The sequence below is a fragment of the Pseudophryne corroboree genome, chromosome 3, assembly GCF_028390025.1.
Source record: "Pseudophryne corroboree isolate aPseCor3 chromosome 3, aPseCor3.hap2, whole genome shotgun sequence".
NCBI classification, from domain to species: domain Eukaryota; kingdom Metazoa; phylum Chordata; class Amphibia; order Anura; family Myobatrachidae; genus Pseudophryne; species Pseudophryne corroboree.
The window spans coordinates 230,401,495-230,427,406 of NC_086446.1; the positions used below are offsets into that span (position 1 = coordinate 230,401,495).

The following is a 25,912-nucleotide window of genomic DNA, read 5'->3' on the forward strand; positions in this document are numbered from 1 at the left end:
CTAGGGAGAAATTAGATTAAGCCATGTGATTTTACTGAGGAAATATGAAATAGTGCTAGACATGACCCTGGGCGGTGCTAGACACGCCCAAAAGGCGGTGCTAGACAGGCCCAAAAGGCGGTGCTAGACACGCCCCTCCGGTGGTGCACCCCCTAATAAAATTAGCTGCGCACGCCTATGTACACACTCCTTTGACATATTTAATATGAAAGAAAACACACACACACACAGGAAAATGGGGTAAAAATAAGAATTTACTTACCGATAATTCTATTTCTCATAGTCCGTAGTGGATGCTGGGGACTCTGAAAGGACCATGGGGAATAGCGGCTCCGCAGGAGACTGGGCACAAAAGTAAAAAGCTTTAGGACTACCTGGTGTGCACTGGCTCCTCCCCCTATGACCCTCCTCCAAGCCTCAGTTAGGATACTGTGCCCGGACGAGCGTACACAATAAGGAAGGATTTTGAATCCCGGGTAAGACTCATATCAGCCACACCAATCACACCGTACAACTTGTGATCTGAACCCAGTTAACAGCATGATAACAGAAGGAGCCTCTGAAAAGATGGCTCACAACAACAATAACCCGATTTTTGTAACAATAACTATGTACAAGTAATGCAGACAATCCGCATTTGGGATGGGCGCCCAGCATCCACTACGGACTATGAGAAATAGAATTATCGGTAAGTAAATTCTTATTTTCTCTAACGTCCTAGTGGATGCTGTGGACTCCGAAAGGACCATGGGGATTATACCAAAGCTCCCAAACGGGCGGGAGAGTGCGGATGACTCTGCAGCACCGAATGAGAGAACTCCAGGTCCTCCTCAGCCAGGGTATCAAATTTGTAGAATTTAGCAAACGTGTTTGCCCCTGACCAAGTAGCTGCTCGGCAAAGTTGTAAAGCCGAGACCCCTCGGGCAGCCGCCCAAGATGAGCCCACTTTCCGTGTGGAATGGGCTTTTACAGATTTTGGCTGTGGCAGGCCTGCCACAGAATGTGCAAGCTGAATTGTACTACAAATCCAACGAGCAATCGTCTGCTTAGAAGCAGGAGCACCCAACTTGTTGGGTGCATACAGGATAAACAGCGAGTCAGATTTTCTGACTCCAGCCGTCCTGGAAACATATATTTTCAGGGCCCTGACTACGTCCAGCAACTTGGAATCCTCCAAGTCCCTAGTAGCCGCAGGCACCACAATAGGCTGGTTTAAGTGAAATGCTGAAACCACCTTAGGGAGAAATTGAGGACGAGTCCTCAATTCTGCCCTGTCCGTATGAAAAATTAGGTAAGGGCTTTTATAGGATAAAGCCGCCAATTCTGAGACACGCCTGGCTGAAGCCAGGGCTAACAGCATTACCACTTTCCATGTGAGATATTTTAAGTCCACAGTGGTGAGTGGTTCAAACCAATGTGATTTTAGGAAACCCAAAACTACATTGAGATCCCAAGGTGCCACTGGAGGCACAAAAGGAGGCTGTATATGCAGTACTCCCTTGACAAACGTCTGAACTTCAGGAACAGAAGCTAGTTCTTTTTGGAAGAATATTGACAGGGCCGAAATTTGAACCTTAATGGACCCTAATTTGAGGCCCATAGACAGTCCTGTTTGCAGGAAATGCAGGAATCGACCCAGTTGAAATTCCTCTGTAGGGGCCTTCCTGGCCTCGCACCACGCAACATATTTACACCAAATACGGTGATAATGTTGTACGGTTACATCCTTCCTGGCTTTGATCAGGGTAGGGATGACTTCATCCGGAATGCCTTTTTCCTTCAGGATCCGGCGTTCAACCGCCATGCCGTCAAACGCAGCCGCGGTAAGTCTTGGAACAGACATGGTCCTTGCTGGAGCAGGTCCTTTCTTAGAGGTAGAGGCCACGGGTCTTCCGTGAGCATCTCTTGAATTTCCGGGTACCAAGTCCTTCTTGGCCAATCCGGAGCCACGAGTATAGTCTTTACTCCTCTCCTTCTTATGATTCTCAGTACTTTTGGTATGAGAGGAAGAGGAGGGAACACATACACTGACTGGTACACCCACGGTGTTACCAGAGCGTCCACAGCTATTGCCTGAGGGTCCCTTGACCTGGCGCAATATCTGTCCAGTTTTTTGTTGAGGCGGGACGCCATCATGTCCACCTTTGGTTTTTCCCAACGGTTCACAATCATGTGGAAGACTTCTGGGTGAAGTCCCCACTCCCCCGGGTGAAGATCGTGTCTGCTGAGGAAGTCTGCTTCCCAGTTGTCCACTCCCGGAATGAACACTGCTGACAGTGCTATCACACGATTTTCCGCCCAGCGAAGAATCCTTGCCACTTCCGTCATTGCCCTCCTGCTTCTTGTGCCGCCCTGTCTGTTTACGTGGGCGACTGCCGTGATGTTGTCCGACTGGATCAACACCGGCTGACCCTGAAGCAGAGGTCTTGCCTGACTTAGGGCATTGTAAATGGCCCTTAGTTCCAGGATATTTATGTGAAGTGACGTTTCCATGCTTGACCACAAGCCCTGGAAATTTCTTCCCTGTGTGACTGCTCCCCAGCCCCTCAGGCTAGCATCCGTGGTCACCAGGACCCAATCCTGAATGCCGAATCTGCGGCCCTCTAGGAGATGAGCACTCTGTAACCACCACAGGAGAGACACCCTTGTCCTTGGAGACAGGGTTATCCGCTGATGCATTTGAAGATGCGATCCGGACCATTTGTCCAGCAGATCCCACTGAAAAGTTCTTGCGTGGAATCTGCCGAATGGAATCGCTTCGTAAGAAGCCACCATCTTTCCCAGGACCCTTGTGCATTGATGTACTGACACTTGGCCTGGTTTTAGGAGGTTCCTGACTAGCTCGGATAACTCCCTGGCTTTCTCCTCCGGGAGAAACACCTTTTTCTGGACTGTGTCCAGAATCATCCCTAGGAACAGCAGACGTGTCGTCGGAATCAGCTGCGATTTTGGAATATTTAGAATCCACCCGTGCTGTCGTAGTACTACTTGAGATAGTGCTACTCCGACCTCTAACTGTTCCCTGGACCTTGCCCTTATCAGGAGATCGTCCAAGTAAGGGATAATTAAGACGCATTTTCTTCGAAGAAGAATCATCATTTCGGCCATTACCTTGGTAAAGACCCAGGGTGCCGTGGACAATCCAAACGGCAGCGTCTGAAACTGATAGTGACAGTTCTGTACCACAAACCTGAGGTACCCTTGGTGAGAAGGGCAAATTGGGACATGGAGGTAAGCATCCTTGATGTCCAGAGACACCATATAGTCCCCTTCTTCCAGGTTCGCTATCACTGCTCTGAGTGACTCCATCTTGAACTTGAACCTTTTTATGTAAGTGTTCAAGGATTTCAGATTTAAAATGGGTCTCACCGAGCCGTCCGGCTTCGGTACCACAAACAGCGTGGAATAATACCCCTTTCCCTGTTGTAGGAGGGGTACCTTGATTATCACTTGCTGGGAATACAGCTTGTGAATGGCTTCCAATACCGCCTCCCTGTCGGGGGGAGACGTTGGTAAAGCAGACTTCAGGAACCGGCGAGGGGGAGACGTCTCGAATTCCAATTTGTACCCCTGAGATACTACCTGCAGGATCCAGGGGTCCACTTGCGAGTGAGCCCACTGCGCGCTGAAATTCTTGAGACGGGCCCCCACCGTGCCTGAGTCCGCTTGTAAGGCCCCAGCGTCATGCTGAGGACTTGGCAGAAGCGGGGGAGGGCTTCTGTTCGTGGGAAGAGGCTGCTTGCTGCAGTCTTTTTCCCCTTCCTCTGCCCCGGGGCAGATATGAGTGGCCTTTTGCCCGCTTGCCCTTATGGGGACGAAAGGACTGAGCCTGAAAAGACGGTATCTTTTTCTGCTGCGAGGTGACTTGGGGTAAAAAGGTGGATTTCCCAGCCGTTGCCGTGGCCACCAGGTCCGATAGACCGACCCCAAATAACTCCTCCCCTTTATACGGCAATACTTCCATATGCCGTTTGGAATCCGCATCCCCTGACCACTGTCGCGTCCATAATCCTCTTCTGGCAGAAATGGACATCGCACTTACTCTTGATGCCAGAGTGCAAATATCTCTCTGTGCATCTCGCATATATAGAAATGCATCCTTTAAATGCTCTATAGTCAATAATATATTGTCCCTATCCAGGGTATCAATATTTTCAGTCAGGGAATCCGACCAAGCCACCCCAGCACTGCACATCCAGGCTGAGGCGATTGCTGGTCGCAGTATAATACCAGTATGTGTGTATATACTTTTTAGGATATTTTCCAGCTTCCTATCAGCTGGTTCCTTGAGGGCGACCGTATCAGGAGACGGTAACGCCACTTGTTTTGATAAGCGTGTGAGCGCCTTATCTACCCTAGGGGGTGTTTCCCAACGCGCCCTAACCTCTGGCGGGAAAGGGTATAATGCCAATAATTTTTTAGAAATTAGCAGTTTTTTATCGGGGGAAACCCACGCTTCATCACACACCTCATTTAATTCATCTGATTCGGGAAAAACTACGGGTAGTTTTTTCACACCCCACATAATACCCTTTTTTGTGGTACTTGTAGTATCAGAAATGTTCAAAACCTCCTTCATTGCCGTGATCATGTAACGTGTGGCCCTACTGGAAAATACGTTTGTTTCCTCACCGTCGACACTGGAGTCAGTGTCCGTGTCTGTGTCTGTATCGACCTGAGGTAACGGGCGCTTTAGAGCCCCTGACGGTGTTTGAGACGCCTGTACAGGTATTAACTGATTTGCCGGCTGTCTCATGTCGTCAACAGTCTTTTGTAAAGTGCTGACACTATCACGTAATTCTTTCCATAAGACCATCCAGTCAGGTGTCGACTCCCTAGGGGGTGACATCACTAACACAGGCAATTGCTCCGCCTCCACACCATTTTCCTCCTCATACATGTCGACACAACGTACCGACACACAGCACACACACAGGGAATGCTCTGATAGAGGACAGGACCCCACTAGCCCTTTGGGGAGACAGAGGGAGAGTTTGCCAGCACACACCAGAGCGCTATATATATACAGGGATAACCTTATATAAGTGTTTTTCCCTAATATAGCTGCTGTATATATTTATATGCCAATTTAGTGCCCCCCCTCTCTTGTTTTACCCTGTTTCTGTAGTGCAGGACTGCAGGGGAGAGTCAGGGAGCCTTCCTCCAACGGAGCTGTGAGGAAAAAATGGCGCCAGTGTGCTGAGGAGATAGGCTCCGCCCCCTTCTCGGCGGCCTTTCTCCCGCTTTTTTATGGAAGAATTGGCAGGGGTTAAATGCATCCATATAGCCCAGGAGCTATATGTGATGTATTTTTTGCCAAAAAAAGGTGTTTTATTGCGTCTCAGGGCGCCCCCCCCAGCGCCCTGCACCCTCAGTGACCGGAGTGTGAAGTGTGCTGAGAGCAATGGCGCACAGCTGCGGTGCTGTGCGCTACCTTATTGAAGACAGGACGTCTTCTGCCGCCGATTTTCCGGACCTCTTCAGTCTTCTGGCTCTGTAAGGGGGCCGGCGGCGCGTCTCTGGGACCCATCCATGGCTGGGCCTGTGATCGTCCCTCTGGAGCTAATGTCCAGTAGCCTAAGAAGCCCAATCCACTCTGCACGCAGGTGAGTTCGCTTCTTCTCCCCTTAGTCCCTCGGTGCAGTGAGCCTGTTGCCAGCAGGTCTCACTGAAAATAAAAAACCTACTTTAAACTTTTACACTAAGCAGCTCAGGAGAGCCCCTTAGCCTGCACCCGTCTCGTTCGGGCACAAAAATCTAACTGAGGCTTGGAGGAGGGTCATAGGGGGAGGAGCCATTGCACACCAGGTAGTCCTAAAGCTTTTTACTTTTGTGCCCAGTCTCCTGCGGAGCCGCTATTCCCCATGGTCCTTTCGGAGTCCCCAGCATCCACTAGGACGTTAGAGAAACACAGTTAACAGAGCCCTGCGCAGGTCGAGACATGCACGTGCACACTGGAACTAACAAGGGCATAATGAGATTGCATCGCATTGGCGGCCCTTGATGAATAAGGCCCAAAGTTCAATTAAGAACAAACCTTCATGTCTTCCTCTTTAAAAGAAACTATTAAGGGATTTTTATTTCTTGGCGCAGACTGAATGGAATTATTACATAATGCAATTACAGCCACACTAATAATTATATAGTATCAGTGGGAGGGATAGAGATGCACTCAGTCAATCAGACGTGGCTGCTGATCCTCATCACTACCAAAGCGTATTTCGCGCCAGGGTTTGATAGGCGCAGATGCTATGTGTTGTGGTCTGGCAATGTTGCATTTGAGTGAAAACAACCATAGTGTACTCAGGCGACACTAAAGGTGCATACAGATGGTGAGATATTGTCTATGCCCGATTTTGACTTTAAGATTCCCTTGAACTCCCCCAGAGCCCAGAAGCACCGATATTGTCTATACACACAGTGCGATTTTGGCTATGTGCGATTTTGACTGTGGCATACTTTGAACTATATAGTCAACAATGACTTGCCTGCAAAGTCTATTTTTTTAGCAATACCGATCCCGCGCATCGGTATCGCAAGCTGTGTACACACACGATCTGCACTAACTTTCCTTACCATTTTGACGGGTGTAGTACGCCGGGATCCCGGCAGCATACCGACGCCGGGATCCCGGCGGGGAGGGGCGAGTGCAGCAAGCCCCTTGCGGGCTCGCTGCGTTCGCCACGCTGCGGGCTCGGTGGCGACCTGCGGTCGCCACGGGTTCTATTCCCGCTCTATGGGTGTCGTGGACACCCACGAGTGGAAATAGTCCCTGTTGGTCGGCATGCCAACCATCGGGAAAGTGAGCCGTCGGGCTCGTGGAGGAGGTCATGTGACTGTCGGTCAGCTGACCGGCGGTCACATGAATACCACCCCATTTTGACTATATAGTCAAAAACATAAGGTTACATCGCACTGTGTATATGAACCTTTACACACGTCCGCCTTACCCCCGTTACACCTCTCTAAGCGTACAATGCTAAATGCAATTGAATCTGCATACAGAGAGATGGCAGGGAAAGAAAGATTTATTTACATAGTACTTAAATGACCAAATACTAAAAATGGATAGCACATGAGAAGTTTTTAGGCTACTGATGGGTCACTGCCCGAGCTATAGTAATTGCCCACCATTAGTTTAGTTGACAGAACCAGAACAACCCTGCAAGCAACATTCTTCCACCAGCATAGATTCTGTGACATCATAGAGCATCACTTACCTAATGACACCACAGCCACACTCTCTGGCAGGAAATGGAGTCTGTACTTGATGAGTAGATGCACCAATACAATGCAAATAGCTAGAAACAAAGAAGAGAATACGTATTCATCATGGACAACACAAGCACTACTATGTATAACAAAACATAGGTATTTCAGAGCTGTGTGTTATCCAGCCTAAACATACAAAATCATACCTACTGGTCAACAGTCAGCTCTGAAATGTGCCCACTTAGAAACATGTAGGCATGAACATCACCGTGTTTCACTTATAACTACTGTCTAATGTTATCGTCAGTAAGAAAGGGGATAAAGTTACCGTTATGTCATCTGGCAGTAGAAAGTCCGGGATAACCGTAATGCTCGCTGTGACTGCAGACAGTAAGAAATTACCACCATATGTAGTATTGGGTTCATTGATCACCTTCTACAAGGTCACTTTGCCTCTCTGAGCTCCTATGCCAGAGACACTTTGAAAATGGTACCAGAAATTGAGTTGAAAAACATAGGGATTCTTGGCCCGATAAGTGACTGTTTTATACACCGATATTTCATGTGTGACTGTGCTGAGAGCCATCGATAAATTTTTATGTACAGTACTGGCATAGGGATCTCAGGCAGGCAACACAGTTTTATCTTAATTCCACCCCTTTTACTTTAACACAGTTATTTTTAACCTATGGGTTTATTAGAAACAGAACCTCTGAGACAGTTTCCTTGGTTAATGCACTACGTTCGATATTAAAGGATAACATCCTATGTAATTTATTTACTGCAGTGTGCTTGTTAATTGCAATGCACATGGAACTCTGCCAGACACATAGGAGTGCTCTTCAGGGAACACAACATTATTAAACAGCTTTAGATGCTCAGTGTCTCAAAACATTTTTGTCTGCCACAGAAAGGCAATCCAGCGGGGCTCTTAATCACAGGGGATGAACTGCTTCAGAGTTAACAAAGGAATGACAGATTCAGGTGGCACGTTTACACTTCAGTTCTCAGCAATACCCTTGTCACACATAAACCCCAGCTTTAACCCGGCTCGGACCCGGGAAACTGAGCACGGGTTTCGGTACTTACCCCCTTTCACGCACTGCGGTTGGACCAGGGTTATTCCCGGGTCGTCACCATTCACACCAGACCAGAGTCTTCCAGTGACCCAGGTCTTCAATCAGGCAGTGGACACTTGGAGATGATCTCCAAGCTCCACTGTGCCCACCAAGTCACCTCGAAACAGGTTATACCGTTCACCCTACAGGCTGTTCACACATAGCCGAGACCTGGGTCGATGTGTGAAAGGGGTATGAGTCAATAGAATGTAATAGGTTAATATCTGTTTCCCCTTTCTATTCTTTTTTTGTTATAAAGGAAGATCAATCTTTATTTTATATATTAGGAAAATGTGACTAAATTTGGTTATAGCTACACAATTTGGTTAAGGATTCCCTTTCCCTTTTAGGGACAATATTCCCTTTCTATAAAACATGATTACAGCTGCTACAAACAGGTTAGATTTTTTACTTATTGTAATGTATGTTAATTATAGATTTTAGGTAAATCCAGATGAAGCGGTCCAACACAGGTTGGCTCAAGTCAATGTCAATATAATAACATACTGTTAAAATTTCACGTTTGAGACTGAAGTGGAACTCGAGTTATGTAAAAAAACAAAAGCCCTTGCATAATGTGGTATTGTGTCAGCCATTTGTGACCAAATTATTACCCCAATCCTTAGGATTGTAGGGTTTTCTTTGTTATGAATTTTTTTTTTATTACAATGGAAAAAAAACATGAAATGGAAAAAAAAATAAGAAAAATATTATGTATTTAAATTTAGGTTTAGGGGTATCTAATTAGTCCCCATATTTTTGGGGTGCATAAATCTGGGGGTCAGGCAACCAGAAATGACGCATTTAAAATAGATGGTAATATGAAATTATGCAAAGCACTTTTGAGTTACAGATGGTATCCTCCAATCTAGAATACATGGGAGGGGGCAGGACTGCACACCCTATTATAAACATAATAAGAGGTGCTACCATGCTGAGGCTTGTAATGCCGCATGGAAATAAGGGAATATGCAGGTACACACTCGAAACACTAAAGGGTATATTTACTAAAGTGACGGTTTTTAGAATTAGAATTAGCTTTATTGGCCAGGTATACTTGCGTATACTAGGAATTTGTCTTCGGTTTGCTATACAACAGCCAAGTAGGTAACAGATAAGCAAGTGGGAGTAGGGGGGGGGGGGGGGCAAGTAAAGTCATACAGATAGGCGTACCGTAGGGACACAAGTTAATTACATGTACGTCTAGTCAGTCAATGTTCAGGAGTTCAGCAGGCGGACCGCTTGGGGAAAGAAACTTTTGAGGCTTCTAGTGGATCCGGCCGGGACGGCCCTGTAACACCTGCCTGAAGGAAGCACGTTAAACATGCTGTGGCCGGCGAATAGCTGGTCTTTTAGTATCTTCGTTGCTCGCTTTTTAGCTCTGGACAGGTACAGGTCCTGGACTGAGGGGTCGGCCCCGATGATCTTCTCTGCGGTTCTGACCACCTTTTGGAGCCTGCATCTGTCCCTCGCGCTGGCGGAGCCATACCATGCCAGTATCGAGGAGCACAGTACCGACTCCACAATCGCGGAGTAGAAGAGGAGCAGAAGCTTCTGTGGGATGTTGAACTTCCTTATCTGCCTGAGGAAGAACAACCTCTGCTGCGCTTTCCCAACAGTGGCGCCAGCGTTGGACCCCATTTAAGGTGCCAGGAGATTGTGGTCCCTAGAAACTTGAAGGAGTCCACTAGCGATACCACACTGTTAGCAATCGTTAGCGGAGGTGCACTGGCTGACTTCTTCCTGAAGTCTGCTATCATCTCGACAGTTTTGAGGGGGCTGAGCGCAAGGTTGTTGTGGGTGCACCACTGGGCCAACCGGTCTACTTCCTGTCTACAGGCTGACTCGTCCCCGTCCTTAATGAGGTCGATGATGGTGGTGTCATCTGCGAATTTGATGATCTTTACTGATTGCGCCTCTGAGGTGCAGTCATTTGTGTACAGGGAGAAGAGCAGGGGTGAGAGGACACAGCCCTGAGGGGCCCCTGTACTAATGGACCACGCTTGAAAGGTGAATTCCCCGCTTTTACCACCCGTGTTCTATCTGTCAGGAAGTCTACTATCCAGGAACAGGTAGCTTCTGGGACCCTTAGGCAAAGTAATTAGGGGTGGAGGATGCTGGGGACGATTGTATTGTAGGCCGAGCTGAAATCGACAAACAGGACCCTCGCGTAGGTACCGGGAATGTCTAGATGCTGTAGAATATAGTGCAGGCCCAGGTTGATTGCATCCTCGACACACCGATTCGAATGATAGGCGAACTGTAGGTAGTCCAGTTGGGGGCCAGTCACAGTTTTCAGGTGATTCAAAACCAGACGCTCGAACGTTTTCATGACCACAGACATCAGTGCTATCGGCCTGTAGTCGTTCAGGTTCGTAATAGAGGGTTTCTTGGGACCAGGACAATAGTAGACCTTTTGAGGCAGGAAGGGACTTTCTGTAGCTCCAGCGATTTGTTGAAGATCTTGGTGAATATTTGGGCAAGCTGACCCGCACATGCTCTTAGGGCAGATGGTGACACTCCGTCAGGACCCGGAGCTTTCCTGGGTTTGGCTCTTTTGAACAATGCATCCACCTTTTCTTGGGCGACTTGCAGTGCCTGGAGTTGGCCGTCGGTGTTCGGGTCAACTTAGAGGTGATTGTTTGGGTTGCAGGGGACTTCTTTTGTGAACCTGCAATAAAAGTGGTTCAGTTCGTCTGCTAGGTCTTGGTGTATGGTGGCGGACTTCGATGTTTTCTTGTAGTTGGTTATGGATTGCATTCCTTTCCATACAGATACGGGGTCATTGGTGGAGAGATCGTTTGTCAGCTTGTCCGAGAACCGCTTTTTTGCTAGCCTGATTCCTTTAGTCAGAGAGTTCCTAGTTCGGTTGTATAGTGCTCTGTCACCGCTGCTACAGGCCTCGTCTTTGGCCCGATGAAGTTTCCTGGGCGTTGAACCAGGGCTTGCTGTTGTTGTAAGTGCGGTAAGTCTTGGTAGGTACACACATGTCCTCACAGTAGCTAATGTAGGATGTGACAGTGTCTGTCAGATCATTCAGGTCGGTTGCCGAGGCTTTGAAGACCCCCCCATTCCGTGCAGTCAGAGCAGGCCTGGAGCTTCTTCTTAGCCTCGTTGGTCCATTTCTTAACAGTCTTTACAACAGGCTTAACCGCTCTCAGCTTCTGTGTATAGGTAGGGAGTAGGTGGATGAGGCAGTGGTCAGATAGGCCGAGTGCAGCACACGGGATAGACCGGAAGGCAGACTTGAGGGTAGTGTAGCAGTGATCAAGGGAGCGCCCTTCCCTAGTGGGAAACGTGACTCGTTGTTTGTACTTAGGTAGCTCCTTGCTCAGGTTAGTTCTGCTGAAGTCGCCTAGCACTATAAGCAGAGAGTCTGGGTGTTTTTGTTCTATGTCGGATATAGAAGTAGAGGTGTTGCCCATAGCATCCAATCAGATTGTATTTATCATTTATCTAGTCCCTTCTTGAAGTTAATAGCTAGAATCTGGTTGCTATGGGCAACATCTCCACTTCTAAAAACGTGCACTTTAGTAAATATGCCTCCTAGATCACTGGTAATCAGAACAATATAACATGGAGTAAAACTGAGGTTCTTAGCATAATTTTTGGCCAAACAATTTGGGTTTATCTGCCACGGCCAGGTGACCTCATCAGATGAGTCCCTAACATTCCGAAAGTTCAAGTCCAGAGCATGGGACCCCCCAGGCCAGCACAACCCGATCTGTATCCTCCAATCTGACCAGTTTTTGCGAGCCTGTGCCCACTGTGGGGCGGATTCTGATCTCTCTTAAAAGAGTGGGAATAGAACCTGTGGCGAGCGCAGCTCGCCACCAAGCCCACAGTGAGACGAGCGCAGAGCCGGTCACTCATACCCAAACCCTTGGCTGGATCTATCTGTGAAACAGGGTGTTTCAGGGCTTGAACTGGGTGATGACAAAGTCATCGCACACGACCATATTGATTTGTGGGAGCATCAAGGTAGTGTCGTAAGGTATATCAAAAGCTCAGTGCTATTCTTGTCACGATACTGACTGGATTTCTCATGTTCTGTAACTTACCACAGCTTATTCTGCAAACAGGCATCTGCTTCACATACTAACTGCAGTCTTAATTACTTGCTAATTAGCACCTGAGTAGGAATTCCTCTGTGTGAGTAATTTCCAAGATCCAGTGTTCAGCAACTGGGTTCTCCGTTCATCACACCCAGCTTGCAGTAAAGTCTGTACATGCTGTTCCTGCATAGCTCTCTCAGCATAATGTCTGCTTCCTAGTGTTTGGGCCTACTAGGCCTCAATCCACATCTGAGCCTAAGCCTGGAGTACTGCTGTGACAAGTCCTGATCACCTGACAGCAGCACAGCCAATCATGTGACTGAGCATCCTGCTGTCCAGCTGATTGTCCCAGCCAATCCCTGCACACTGGCTGCTATAAGAATGCTGGGTAAGGACTGCCTAATCGCCAGTGCTATGATTGTCATACCCTGTATGGCTGTTTGCTCTCAGCTGCTTCCAGGTTACCTTGCTCCAGCAGTTTCCATTCTGCCCTGAGACCTGAGTTCTATCCAGCTCGCAGCTTTGCCCGGCTCCATCGGTGTTCCACCATCGATACTCAGCTACATCGGTGTTCCACCATTGATACTCCGCTCCATTGGTGTTCCGCCATCGATCTCTAGCTCCATCAGTGTTCCACCACCGATACTTGCCACCATTGGTGCTCCGCCATCGATCTCTAGCTCCATCGGTGTTCCGACATCGATCTCCTGCTCCATCGGTGTTCCGCCATCGATCTCTAGCTACACTGGTGCTCTGCCATCAATATCCAGTACCATCAGTATCCTTTCTTTCTCCAGTGGTCAGTAACATTGTGTAGTCCTTCATACTGGGACTTCGTCAGTGGTTTACACTGCAACTGGGTCTACTATTGTATACTCATTTATATTGGGACTTCATCAGTGGTTTACACTGCATCTCATATTACATCTTGCCATCGATGTTACATCTGCTAGAGCATTACCCTTGTTCCTGTGCCAATGTTACTACATTATCTGTGATACCGATTATTGAGTCTAATACCATCTGCCACTATCTGTACCATCTTGCGTGCTGAATAAGACTTGTTTTATTTTATATTCTCCTCCATTCTGGTCACGCCTTCGGGCCTATGCTCAAGTTTACCATATCCTGGTTAATGTATAAGAACGTTATCAAAGCTCCCAGATTTACATTCCAGTCAGCCCCTACGCCTGAGATCTCCACTGGCCAGAGTCAGAACTCAGGCTTGACAATTCTGAGGTATGCGCACCGGGTAGGGAAGCCTCGCTCAGATGCATCTCCTGCACCCAGCATGGTGCTGGTTCAAGTGCAGATATTTGTGATGACTGTTGCTGCAGGTGGTGTCAAATCAATGGGCAGTAGAGGTTTCCACTTGCACAATCCCTCAAATTAGTTGAATGGATACTCTCGGTAGAATATCAGGCTAACGCAACTGCCACTTTACTTGTGACTCCCTGCAGCCTTGAGCAGTTTCCTGTTCTTATCGGATAGGGGTGGAACCCATGTGGATTCCTGCAGCAGTAAGTCCAACCACCTCAAGGTTGGACGTGTTGTACATTCAGAGATGGCCTTCTGCATGATACATCATGGCAGCGAGAAATAGACAGGCGACTAAGCAAGGACCCAGTGTAGTGGTGCATGCACCACGACCATGATGGAGGAGTCTGGTGGGCAGTTGTAATGGCACATGTGTGGCGGCCATACTGAAGACCAAAATACCACCAACTAAGATCATGAAAGTGACTGAGGGGGATATTTAGTAAAGCTTGGGGAGAGATAAAGTACTAACTAATCAGCTACTAACTGCCTGATACAGGCTGTGTTTGAAAAATGACAGGAGCTGATTGGTTGATACTTTATCTTTCTCCATTTTATCTCTCTATAAGGTTTGATACATCTACTCCTGAGTCACATCAAGATCACTTTCCCCAAAAAGCAGACACACACATATATGGGCCTATGCAGACTTGTATGACTCTGGCATGTAGGAGGGAAGGGGTGTCTTAATGTATAGGCATGTTTGTGCAATCACAAACCGGTGCAGACAGGAAGACAGACACATACATACACACACACACACACACACACACAAGAAAGCCATATTACTGTATTTGTAGGTTGCCAGGAGTAAATACCGGATGATGACAACCAATCTGCCAGAACTAGAAAACCACAGGGATTGGCTATACTGTAGCTACACTGCTGACTCTGATAGGTGCTTTCTTTGTTGTTTGGTATATATTATGTTTTGTGCATAATTATAATTTATTCAGGCACAAGAATGTCAAGAGGTTAAATTAGAGCTTAAGAAAGAAGTAAGAATAAAGGCCTCTCATTACACATGGTCATAATTTGGTAAGTGTAATGTTCCGTTATAATCACAAATAGGAGAATGAGATTTGTAGGTCATCCTTGCCTTGACCATAGGAAAACCTTTATTATATGACATGAGAAGTCAGTACCTGATTATAGCCACAAAGTTCTCTGTCAGGCTCAATGCTTTGTGCAGACTGGTAATCACAGTTATTTAATGTGAGGACAGGATGGCTCCTTAGTTGCACAGAAACTCATGATTTCAAAGACACTATTGTTCTGCACAACTGACTTGTGACTGCAATCAATGTGATCATGTGAGCAGGGCAGTCATGTGAGGCGTCAGACGACTTTTACCCTCACATATATTTTCCAGCACATAACACACAATCCTGCACACTTTCTAATCAATGTCCCCTCATCACAGGTCCAAAAACATTCCATCATTTAGACATTATAATTCCACCGCTATTATCTTACTGCACTACTATTATACCAGCTCCCTCTTGTTTGAATACATTGCCAGGAACCATCAATCTTTTTATATGGAAAACCAGCTGATTCTGCATTCCCTCTTTTGTACATCATTTTAAGTATTGTATTAGAACACAATGATGGGGTTATCCAAACAGCTGCAATAACGTGGATTCGCAATATTTTATCACATTTGCGCTAACTTGGTACCCAATTAGCTGCGAAAAGTTACTGGCGAAAAGTCTCCATAGGGTTTATCACAAATTTAGTAGTGCAAAATGCCTATTTTAAGGTAGATATGTTTGGATTTGGTTCAGAACCTCTGGGACACCCCCCTGAATGACTAATTAGGAAATTAGATGTTATTATTTTTAATTGCCCAATAATGTCATTTTTGGGGTTAAAAAATGCAAAGTGATGGAAATTGAGGTAGAAAGTATAGCACAGTTATATTGGGGTGCTTTATGAGTGGGACAAGTGTTTTTAGACTTGCAGGTGGGAGTAATCGTTCCCTTTCCACTTTTCTTTTAAACTTCTTCTAAAATTACCCAAATATATACTTATACCCATTTTTATGTACCCCAAATTTATTGAGAGCACTTATTTTGCTGAAAAAAAATAGATTAATTACACCAAATAGTTTTATTTTGGGCACTAAAAGACTTCTATAATATTTTCTTATACTAGCTTGGCTATTTTGGGGGTACAGGCAGATTTTCCCATTTTCTCCTATATTTATCTCTGGTTTTGCCAGCTAGAATTATCACAAACTCATAGGGAGAGAGGCTGAAGTGAAAGGCAGCACAAGCAGAAAGCTCCACTAGACCTGAGCACAAAACCCTACTATTTATCCCCATATCTCACAGAATCCATCCAAACCTCGCCCCCCCTAAGGCTGTGAGAGTCCCCCAATACGGTGGAGCAAAGCTGCGGAATCGGGGAGCCGGTATACTGGCTCCCGCGGATTGCGGCCTGCCCACCATACTGAAGCCGGGGCCTAAATTAAATTACAGGCGCTGACGCAGCGTAGCGGACCGGACCGTACAGAATACCAAGCCCGGAGGCCCGGAGGTATTCCCCAGACCAGACCGCACCCGCCTGCACCATCAGAGACCGGACCCCCTCCCCGAATCAATACAACACCTTGCTCGAGGGGAGAGAGGAGAGACGCCGGGGACACAGAGCTCCGGACGTGGCGGCCATCTTGGGTCTCGGGACCTGCACAGCAGAGACGCGACGGGACGAACACACATCCCGGCGGCTGCATACGGCTGCATACAGCTACAGAGGTGAGCCGATCCCCTGCCGCACTCTCCCTCCACTAACACCCGCTCCGCACGTCAGCGGCCGGCCGCAGCTAGCAGCACCGAGCGGACTATTGGGGACACGCAGCAACAACACCGCACTGCGCCCCTGTCCTACAGCTGGCTCTCTTCATTGTTATAACCCCGCTGAGATAGCAGACCCCCTGGACCCGCGTGTCTACACCTCCCCAGACCCACTGATACCCTGGAACGGGGAATAGGTCCTGGCATCATAGCTGCTACTGGGAACCTGCTTATAAATATTTCCACACAGTCGTGCACTATACCACGCTACATAACTACCTAATCAATACCGAAGGGCCCATCCCCATAACTAATAGCCCTCGGACAGGGACGGGACCTGCCACTGGTCCACCCGCACCCATACTGTGCTGAATTGTATTTCATTCACTCACCCCTCCAACATCCACCGATACGTACACAAAAAGTGTGCAATAAATGACGGCGGCCATCTTGGGTCTTGAAAGAGGAGCTGACCCGGCTGCCCGAGGGATCCCTGGCATCTTGCAGCAAGCCGCTGTTCTCACCTGCTAGCCCCCAGGATCCCGTGTTACCCCCCCCCCCCCCCACCTCAACTCACCCCAATACAACACAACCGTGTGTAACAAACACACACACCCCTCCCCTCATCACAAAAACCGAGGCCCCCTACTTCCCAAGACCGAAGTCCAGAACGTTGGAGACCTCAGGCCTCTTGGAGGATATATATTCCCCAACATGGAAAGATACGTGGCCAAAACATCCCGTGCGAATAAAAATCCTCAAAACAAAAATAAACCAACGGCCAAAGAGAGAGAACCCAGCATTATCTCCCAGGGATCCCCATATTCACCAAACAGACAACTCTCTGACGATACGATACCTACTGACGTCCATGCTAGCCCGTCCTCAATACAAAGGGCCAGAGAAATTTCAGACATCATATCTCCTTTGTTGGATGCGAAATTAGCACCCCTAATGGAAGCAATTACGTCAGCAGCAGCGCAACTGACCCAACACACCCAACGCCTGGTTGAAGCCGAGGATCGAATATCTACCTTAGAAGACGACTACCAAACTATCCAATCCCAACAAGAAACACACGACAACACCTTAGCGGCCATGTCCGACAAGATCGAAGATTTAGAAAATCGGAATCGCCGGAATAACCTGCGCCTGATTGGCCTCCCAGAAACTGTCAGACAAACAGATCTAATGGACTTGGTCACACAATGGCTCCCCACAACCCTTAACCTACCCTCTTCCCCTACCTCTTATCTGGTGGAAAGAGCCCATCGTATTGGCCCGGACAGGCAATCCTCACAATCCTCTCCATCACGCCCTAGACCAGTCATCTTCAGGCTATTAAATTACCTTGACAAAGTCAGGATCATGGAAGCATATCGCAAATGCCCTGACCTACGATATAAGGAATTCAAACTCCTTTTGTTTCAAGACTTCTCTCTTCAAGTCTCAACACAACGACGGGAGTTTTCCCCTATATGCAAAGAACTCCATACTAAAAACATCAGATTTGCCCTCTTGTACCCAGCAAAACTGAGAATCCTTCATGACGGCAAGCCCTATTTCTTCGTCACACCAGAAACAGCTCGGAATTTCCTCAAGTCTCTCTCATCATCACCAACTACCCTTCGTATGGATGATGCTGACTGACTTTTCCAGACTCAAGTATCGCCCTCCGAAATTACATCTTTCTCCTTTGTCCAATGGATAACACATGGTTGATTGTTGTTATATGGTTGTTATTACCTCCCCCCCCCCCCCCACTAACCAACCTAAAGTTTCTGTTACAGATGGACGGTTTTCGTTACTGTCTACCTTGGTTCAAAAATTTAAAAAATTGTTATGATTGGTGGCCGATACTACAGTGGCTACAATTTTCCTTTTGCACTATTTTGTTTGGTTATAATATGTATACCCTATCTCCGCTAGCTCGCCCGACACATCACACTAGTCCTCCCCCTGCAAGCTGGGACAGGGGAAAGGACTCTCGTTCGTGGCTTCTCCTGCTGCGTTCCACCAGACTGGGAATTGGATAATGACAGCCCCTAGGGACACTGGGACCTCTACTGAGGGCTCAAAGACGTCCCTTAAGTTAGTCTCATGGAATGTAGAGGGCCTGAACACACCAGTCAAGAGGAAAAAGGTATTAACCCACCTCAAAAAATTTCACCCTGATATAGTATTCTTGCAAGAAACACACTGGCGTCTCAATGATCCCAACACACTTAGAGACGTCTGGGTTGGAGACTTCAAAAGCGCTTCCTATACAACAAAAACAAGGGGAGTACTACTTCTATTTCGCAGATCTTTGAACTATACGATCAAAGACGACTGGGTAGACCCCGAAGGCAGGTTCTTGTTCCTAAAGATGGAAATCGAGGGAGAACTCTTTACCTTAGCTTGTATTTACGCCCCTACAGGACCGAATGCTTCCTTTTTCACAGACATCTATGTTAAATTGCAGGATTGGACGGAGGGAGTCTTGATCATAGGAGGGGACCTCAATATTGTATTAGACCCATTATTAGATGTGTCCGGTGGCCCCAGACAGCTAAACCACACTAGATCACTTCCACCATCCCTATCACTACTGCAAGACTCCTTACAACTACTAGATCCTTGGAGATTCCTCCACCCTGACTCTAGGGAGTACACCTTCTTCTCACACCCACATAAACTATTCTCCAGACTGGACTACTGGCTAGTACCAACCTCTTCAATACACAGAATAATAGACTCCACCATAGCCAATATACTCATATCTGACCACGCCCCCATCACCCTGACAATAAAACTAACCACACCCAGACACTACTCTTACACCTGGCGATTCCCTGAATATCTTGCCCACTCGGAAGACTTCAAACTCTTCTTGACACAATCATATCTCAACTATACACAGGATAATACAGCCCATGTCAATGACGTAAATCTTTTCTGGCAGGCTTCTAAACCCGTCCTTAGAGGGCAAATTATTTCCTATGTTGCTGCCAGGAAAAGACAACTTCGAGAGAGGATGGCAGAGGCATCCCTTCAAGTAGCCGCGACCTATTCCCAATTGCTAGCGGACCCATCCGAGACTAACAGGAAACTATATAAAGACACCAAATCAATACATGACACTCTCTGTGCTGAACGGGCCAAACTATTTCTCTCCTTTCAATCTAATAAATACTTTCGCTGGGGCAACCGCCCAGGAAAGCTGTTAGCAAACATGGTGAAAACTCATGCCAAACCAAAATACATCACCTCAATTAGAGACACAGACGGACCCCCCTCAGGGACACAAGAACAGATTAGCGACACTTTCCTAACTTTCTTTGAGAAGTTATACACAGCACCGCCTGACTACCCCACAGCAGATGAGGAGTTTTTGACACAGGCAAATCTCCCTACACTTTCTGAAGACGACAGAGATTTCCTCACCAGCCCCATTACTGCAACAGAATTGGAATCAACCATCAAATCCCTGCCAAATGGGAAATCCCCAGGACCCGACGGTATGTCAGCAACCTATTACAAGCTACTCCTCCCACACATAAGCGAACACCTCAGGCGATTATATAATGCGCTTTTGGAGGGACACCCCGCCCCGACTGACTTCAACACGGCCCGAATCATAGTCCTCCCTAAACCCAATAAAGACCATACCCTAGTCTCATCCTATCGCCCAATATCACTGCTAAACCAAGACTTTAAATTATTTACAAAAATTCTTGCCACTCGTCTCCAAGTAATCCTACCAAAACGGCTACATCCTGCCCAAACAGGATTTATGCGTAATAGACACTCAGTACATAATGTTCGCTCATTGCTGGCAGCTATGTATAAAACTCACGATTCAATGGAGCTAGACAATATGGTTTTGAGCTGCGACGCAGACAAAGCATTTGACCGAGTGTCCTGGGCCCACATAGACAGACTACTTAGACTTCAAAACTTTGGTACCGCTTTTGTTAAGATATTTCATATCATCTACCAAACGCCACAAGCCTTCTTGACGGTGAATGGCCACAATTCGAGACTATTCTCCCTATACCGCGGCACCAGGCAGGGTTGCCCTCTATCCCCCCTCTTATTTAATTTAGCTTTGGACCCCCTTCTTCGCCATTTCTACAGAGAAAATAGATGGCAAGGTATAAAACTGGCCAATCATGAAATTAAATTATCAGCATTTGCGGATGACATCCTACTTTACTTCAGCAATCCCCGAAAAGCCATGCCGCACCTACTTGACATTTTAAACTCATTTGAATTAGTATCGGGCTTTAAAATTAATCACTCCAAAACAGAAGCGCTAGCCTTTTTTCCCTCAATTAAAGCAGGCTGGGGGGAAACATTCCCATTTCACTGGGCCACAAACAACTGCATTACTTATCTAGGGATTAAAATCCCTGATCACCCATCCAAGTTATACTCGCTTAATCTCTCCCCATTATTGGCCAGAACATACACAGACTTTGCCAGGTGGTCCCACCTTCCCCTTACATATACTGGCAGGAGTCACTTATACAAAATGATAAGTTTTCCCCGCCTCCTTTATGTAATTCAGATGCTTCCATTGATCCCTCCCAAACACACACTAGCTCAATTGGACAAAGCACTGACCAAATTTATCTGGGCAGATAAACGCCCTAGGTTCTCATTATTCAAATTACGCCAACCTCGTTCTATTGGTGGCCTAAATTTACCATGCCTTCACTCCTATGCCTTGGCAGCCAACTATAGAATCGCTTTGGACTGGATTGGCGGTCAAGACATATATGCCAACACACAATTAGAACAATCTTTTACTCCATCTCAGAATCTGGTATCTTTATTACACACCACACCCACCTCCATGCCGAGCTGCGTGGCAGACAATATACTTATCTCCTCTACTTGCGTAGCATGGAGACAGATTCGCTCCCGACTGAAAATATCTCAATATACATCACTATTCTTACCTCTCTGGAATAACCCAAATTTCAAACCTCACAACACCTCCCCTATATTCCAGACTTGGTACGAGGGCGGTCTAAAATTCATTCACCACTTCCTACATACCGAAACTCTAACCTTATTAACACATTCTCAACTTATAGCACGTTTTCCATCTTTAATGATCCCAATTTTCCCCTTCTTGCAGGCATGTAGCTATGTACAAAAGGTTACCTCCTCGATATCCCTACAGGACAGCTCCCATACCCTGGACAAAACACTACGACGCACCCAAAATAGTAACTTTCCCACAGCACTCATATACACATACTCCCGTACTCTACTAGATGTGGAAACCGGCTCAGTAGGCCTCCTAAAATGGAAACTGGAATTCCCAGACCTCACAATGAAACTGATCCTTGAGGCCAATATTTACTTAGACAAAACATTAGGCTCAGTCACATACTCTGAAATGCATCAAAAAATCCTACATAGAGCATACGTCACCCCAAAACTACGATACCTTATCGGAGCAGCTTCCTCCTCTCATTGCTTCAAATGCACCGAGCCAGAAGCAGACCTGATACACTGCCTATGGTCGTGCCCAAAGGTACAAGCACTATGGCAAGCGCTCCAATCATACATCACAACAGACTTACAGCTACAATTTACCATTACTAAGACGTGGGCATTTTGGGGCATAACCCCGAAACAACACCCCCCCGATCTGTCCAAAGGGCAACGCATTCTGTTAATTAAACTGGCAGCTGCCACAAAAAAAAACGATTCTCTCACAATGGATATCCACTGACCCCACCCCCATCTCACTACTACACCCTAGGATCTCTCACCTATTCCATCTAGACTGGACCAACACCGTTTTACAAAAAGATAAACTGACCGAGACATTTTTCCACACTTGGCTACCTTACGTTCAGACCCTCACCCAGGTCACAAAAGAAGCTCTACGGAAATGTTTCAAAGATACGAAATGGTACCTGCTAGAAACTGTAGACTCAACACCTCCCCCCTTTTGAATTTTTGAATTTTTGAATCTTTGAATTTTTGAATTATTGAAATTAGAATTTTTGAATTTCTGAGATTTTGAGCGCTTAAGCGTAAGACTCCACACCACTTATATACACCAGCTAAACCTCACTCATCCCAGATGTTGACACACACCCTCTACTGTTCCAAATTATTATTACTCAGGGCTTAAGCGGAGTAAAAGTATATTTACAGTGTATAAATGTTAGTGCAATACTGTTTATGCAATGTTTATTGTAAAACTTGCCTTACTGTTACCTCGCTGATCAATAAAAAACACATTTAAAAAAAAAAAAAAAAACTCATAGGGAGATAGGTGCGATAACTTTAGCTGCGATCGCAGATCGCATTATCACAGTTAATTGGATACCCTCCTACAAGTAACAGCTTATTACTGTGATGTCAACTGGGGCACGATTAGGCAACCTATGCGACATTCGATTTGTGTTGTCACAGTGGCACGGTTCTATCTATCTATCTATCTATCTATCTATCTATCTATCTATCTATCTATCTATCTATCTATCACTTTTTTAATAGTTCTAGGCCCAAACCCGTACTTCCTGAACCTATTTTTCCAGAAAAATAGTACTACACAAAAGAAAGAGATTATCATTACTCGGGGAACACCTAATCTTGGGCATTAGGTGTGCTCCAATTAAGGATAATCTTTTTTTCTTTTGTGTACGTAATACAATAACTATGTGGGAGAGTAACCTTAGAAAACTGACAGCAACACAGAACAAGAAGTACAATTTAAATATCTACCTAAACGCATGGTGACTGAAGGGGGAATCTTTATTTACAATAGCTTAATTGTAGTAGTGTGGAGATCACTTTTTTAGGGAATAGATATCATGTAACATGTAGCCACAGATGTATTATGTCAGTGGGGTGTGGTTATGACACATCTACTTCATGTCATCTGTGTAGTACCATATATAGTAGATAATATGCATTATCTTACCCCATCACTAGTATGCAATCAGTTCTTATTCCTGGAGCAAGTAACTGCATTTTTACGGACTACCTATATGTGACCGCACATAGGGGCTTATTCAGACTCAGTCATAACTTCAGTGTCGCAAGTGAAGACACATAAGGGAGGTATTCAATTGTTTGAAAAGTCTGTTGGGAGTCTGTTTTTTCCTATCTAATACACAGGAAAAAACAGACATGGTCCCGCCCCCCCCCCCCCCCCCCCCCCCCACTCGCCCTCATGACCTTTCTCCGCTCCCCCGTCTCATCTCCCTGGTTCCGACAATGTCAATCCGACTTTAAAAAAAAGTCGGATTGACATTGTCGGAACCGGGGTCAAAACCTGTGGGTTTAGCCGCGTTCCCGACAATACACGTGTTTTCCGACAAGTCAGGAATTCCCGACTTGTCGGAAAAAAACAGCCTTGAATAGGTCGGAACCCCTTCCGACCTAAACCTGTCGGAAACTGACGTCTTTCCAACAAGACGGCAGTTTCTGACAGGTATTGAATACACCCCTTAAAGTGAATATGTGTAATAGAGACTGTTCATGTGATACGTTAATCACGACATTCCAGTGCCAGTCACACAGCATAAGTCAGAGCCACAGTTTCATATGTTACACTATTCATTTAAGTAGCAGTGCCCATAAATGGCAAACTTGTATTTTGCCCAGCAAACTGCTCCTTACACATAACTAATTTGGGCTGCAGCAAAACACAACTCCTATGTAAGGAAATGCACTGCAAAGAAGTTACCAGCCCCTATGTGCTACCTGCATGTGATGTCAATTTAAAAAAAATACAGGGTGTCTGATCCTGATGTATAAAATAGATTTTTAAGTGCGTTTTTTCTCTCTCGGTGCTTTCAGTTTATAAATGACTCCCAGCAAATCATTGTATGCTTGGGCCTACTAATATGAAGAGTCAAGGCACTTACCCAAGACCAAAAGACTAAAGAAGATGGACATGCCACTCGATTGTTCCTCCTGTTGTGCCTGCACTCCAGTCTGGACCGGTATAAGGGGCTTGGCTGGGGTAGGTAGTACCAGCTTTGTAGTAATGGCCAGGGTGGTAAGCAGTGTGCTGTTATAGTCTCCATGGCTGTCATTGCGCATCCTATAAAAAAGATCATATGAACATCTACATGAAAGCATTATCTTCCCAACATACCAACAACAACTAGACTCTATGGGGGTAATTCAGAGTTGATTGCAGCAGCAAATTTGTTAGCAGTTGGGCAAAACCATGTGCACTGCAGGTGTGGCAGATATAACGTGCAGAGAGAGTTAGATTTGGGTGGGTTATTTTGTTTCTGTGCAGGGTAAATACCGGCTGCTTTATTTTCTCTTACGTGCTAGAGCAGGGGTGGGCAATTATTTCAGCTGGGGGGCCACTTGACATTTCCTGTCAGTATCCGAGGGCCACATACAGCAGCTCGCCCCACTTGCCAAAAATATAGGGACGTGGCTTCATGTGGAAGGGGTGTGGGCAAAAAAATAAGAATTTACTTACCGATAATTCTATTTCTCGGAGTCCGTAGTGGATGCTGGGGTTCCTGAAAGGACCATGGGGAATAGCGGCTCCGCAGGAGACAGGGCACAAAAAGTAAAGCTTTCCGATCAGGTGGTGTGCACTGGCTCCTCCCCCTATGACCCTCCTCCAAGCCTCAGTTAGGTACTGTGCCCGGACGAGCGTACACAATAAGGGAGGAATTTTGAATCCCGGGTAAGACTCATACCAGCCACACCAATCACACCGTACAACTTGTGATCAAACCCAGTTAACAGTATGATAACAGAGGAGCCTCTGAAAGATGGCTTCCTAAACAATAACCCGAATTAGTTAACAATAACTATGTACAATTATTGCAGATAATCCGCACTTGGGATGGGCGCCCAGCATCCACTACGGACTCCGAGAAATAGAATTATCGGTAAGTAAATTCTTATTTTCTCTATCGTCCTAGTGGATGCTGGGGTTCCTGAAAGGACCATGGGGATTATACCAAAGCTCCCAAACGGGCGGGAGAGTGCGGATGACTCTGTAGCACCGAATGAGAGAACTCCAGGTCCTCCTTAGCCAGAGTATCAAATTTGTAAAATTTTACAAACGTGTTCTCCCCTGACCACGTAGCTGCTCGGCAAAGTTGTAATGCCGAGACTCCTCGGGCAGCCGCCCAAGATGAGCCCACCTTCCTTGTGGAGTGGGCCTTTACAGATTTAGGCTGTGGCAGGCCTGCCACAGAATGTGCAAGTTGGATTGTGCTACAGATCCAACGAGCAATCGTCTGCTTAGACGCAGGAGCACCCATCTTGTTGGGTGCATACAATATAAACAACGAGTCAGATTTTCTGACTCCAGCTGTTCTTGCAATATATATTTTTAATGCTCTGACAACGTCCAGTAACTTGGAGTCCTCCAAGTCACTTGTAGCCGCAGGCACTACAATAGGCTGGTTCAGATGAA

The 25,912-nt window shown here is 46.4% G+C and overlaps 1 protein-coding gene across 3 annotated transcripts in view; it reads right to left on the reverse strand.

The window, feature by feature from the left end:
* The window catches only part of SLC9A8 (solute carrier family 9 member A8), a 182,036-nt gene that overhangs the window by 124,731 nt on the left and 31,393 nt on the right, over positions 1-25,912 (reverse strand). For all 3 annotated transcript variants that reach the window (XM_063958882.1, XM_063958884.1, XM_063958883.1), the window contains exons 2-3: positions 24,384-24,562; positions 7,221-7,301 (exon numbers count right to left, since the gene is read on the reverse strand). In XM_063958882.1, coding sequence (XP_063814952.1) covers positions 7,221-7,301; positions 24,384-24,562 — 260 coding nt within the window. The remainder of the gene's footprint in view (positions 1-7,220; positions 7,302-24,383; positions 24,563-25,912) is intronic.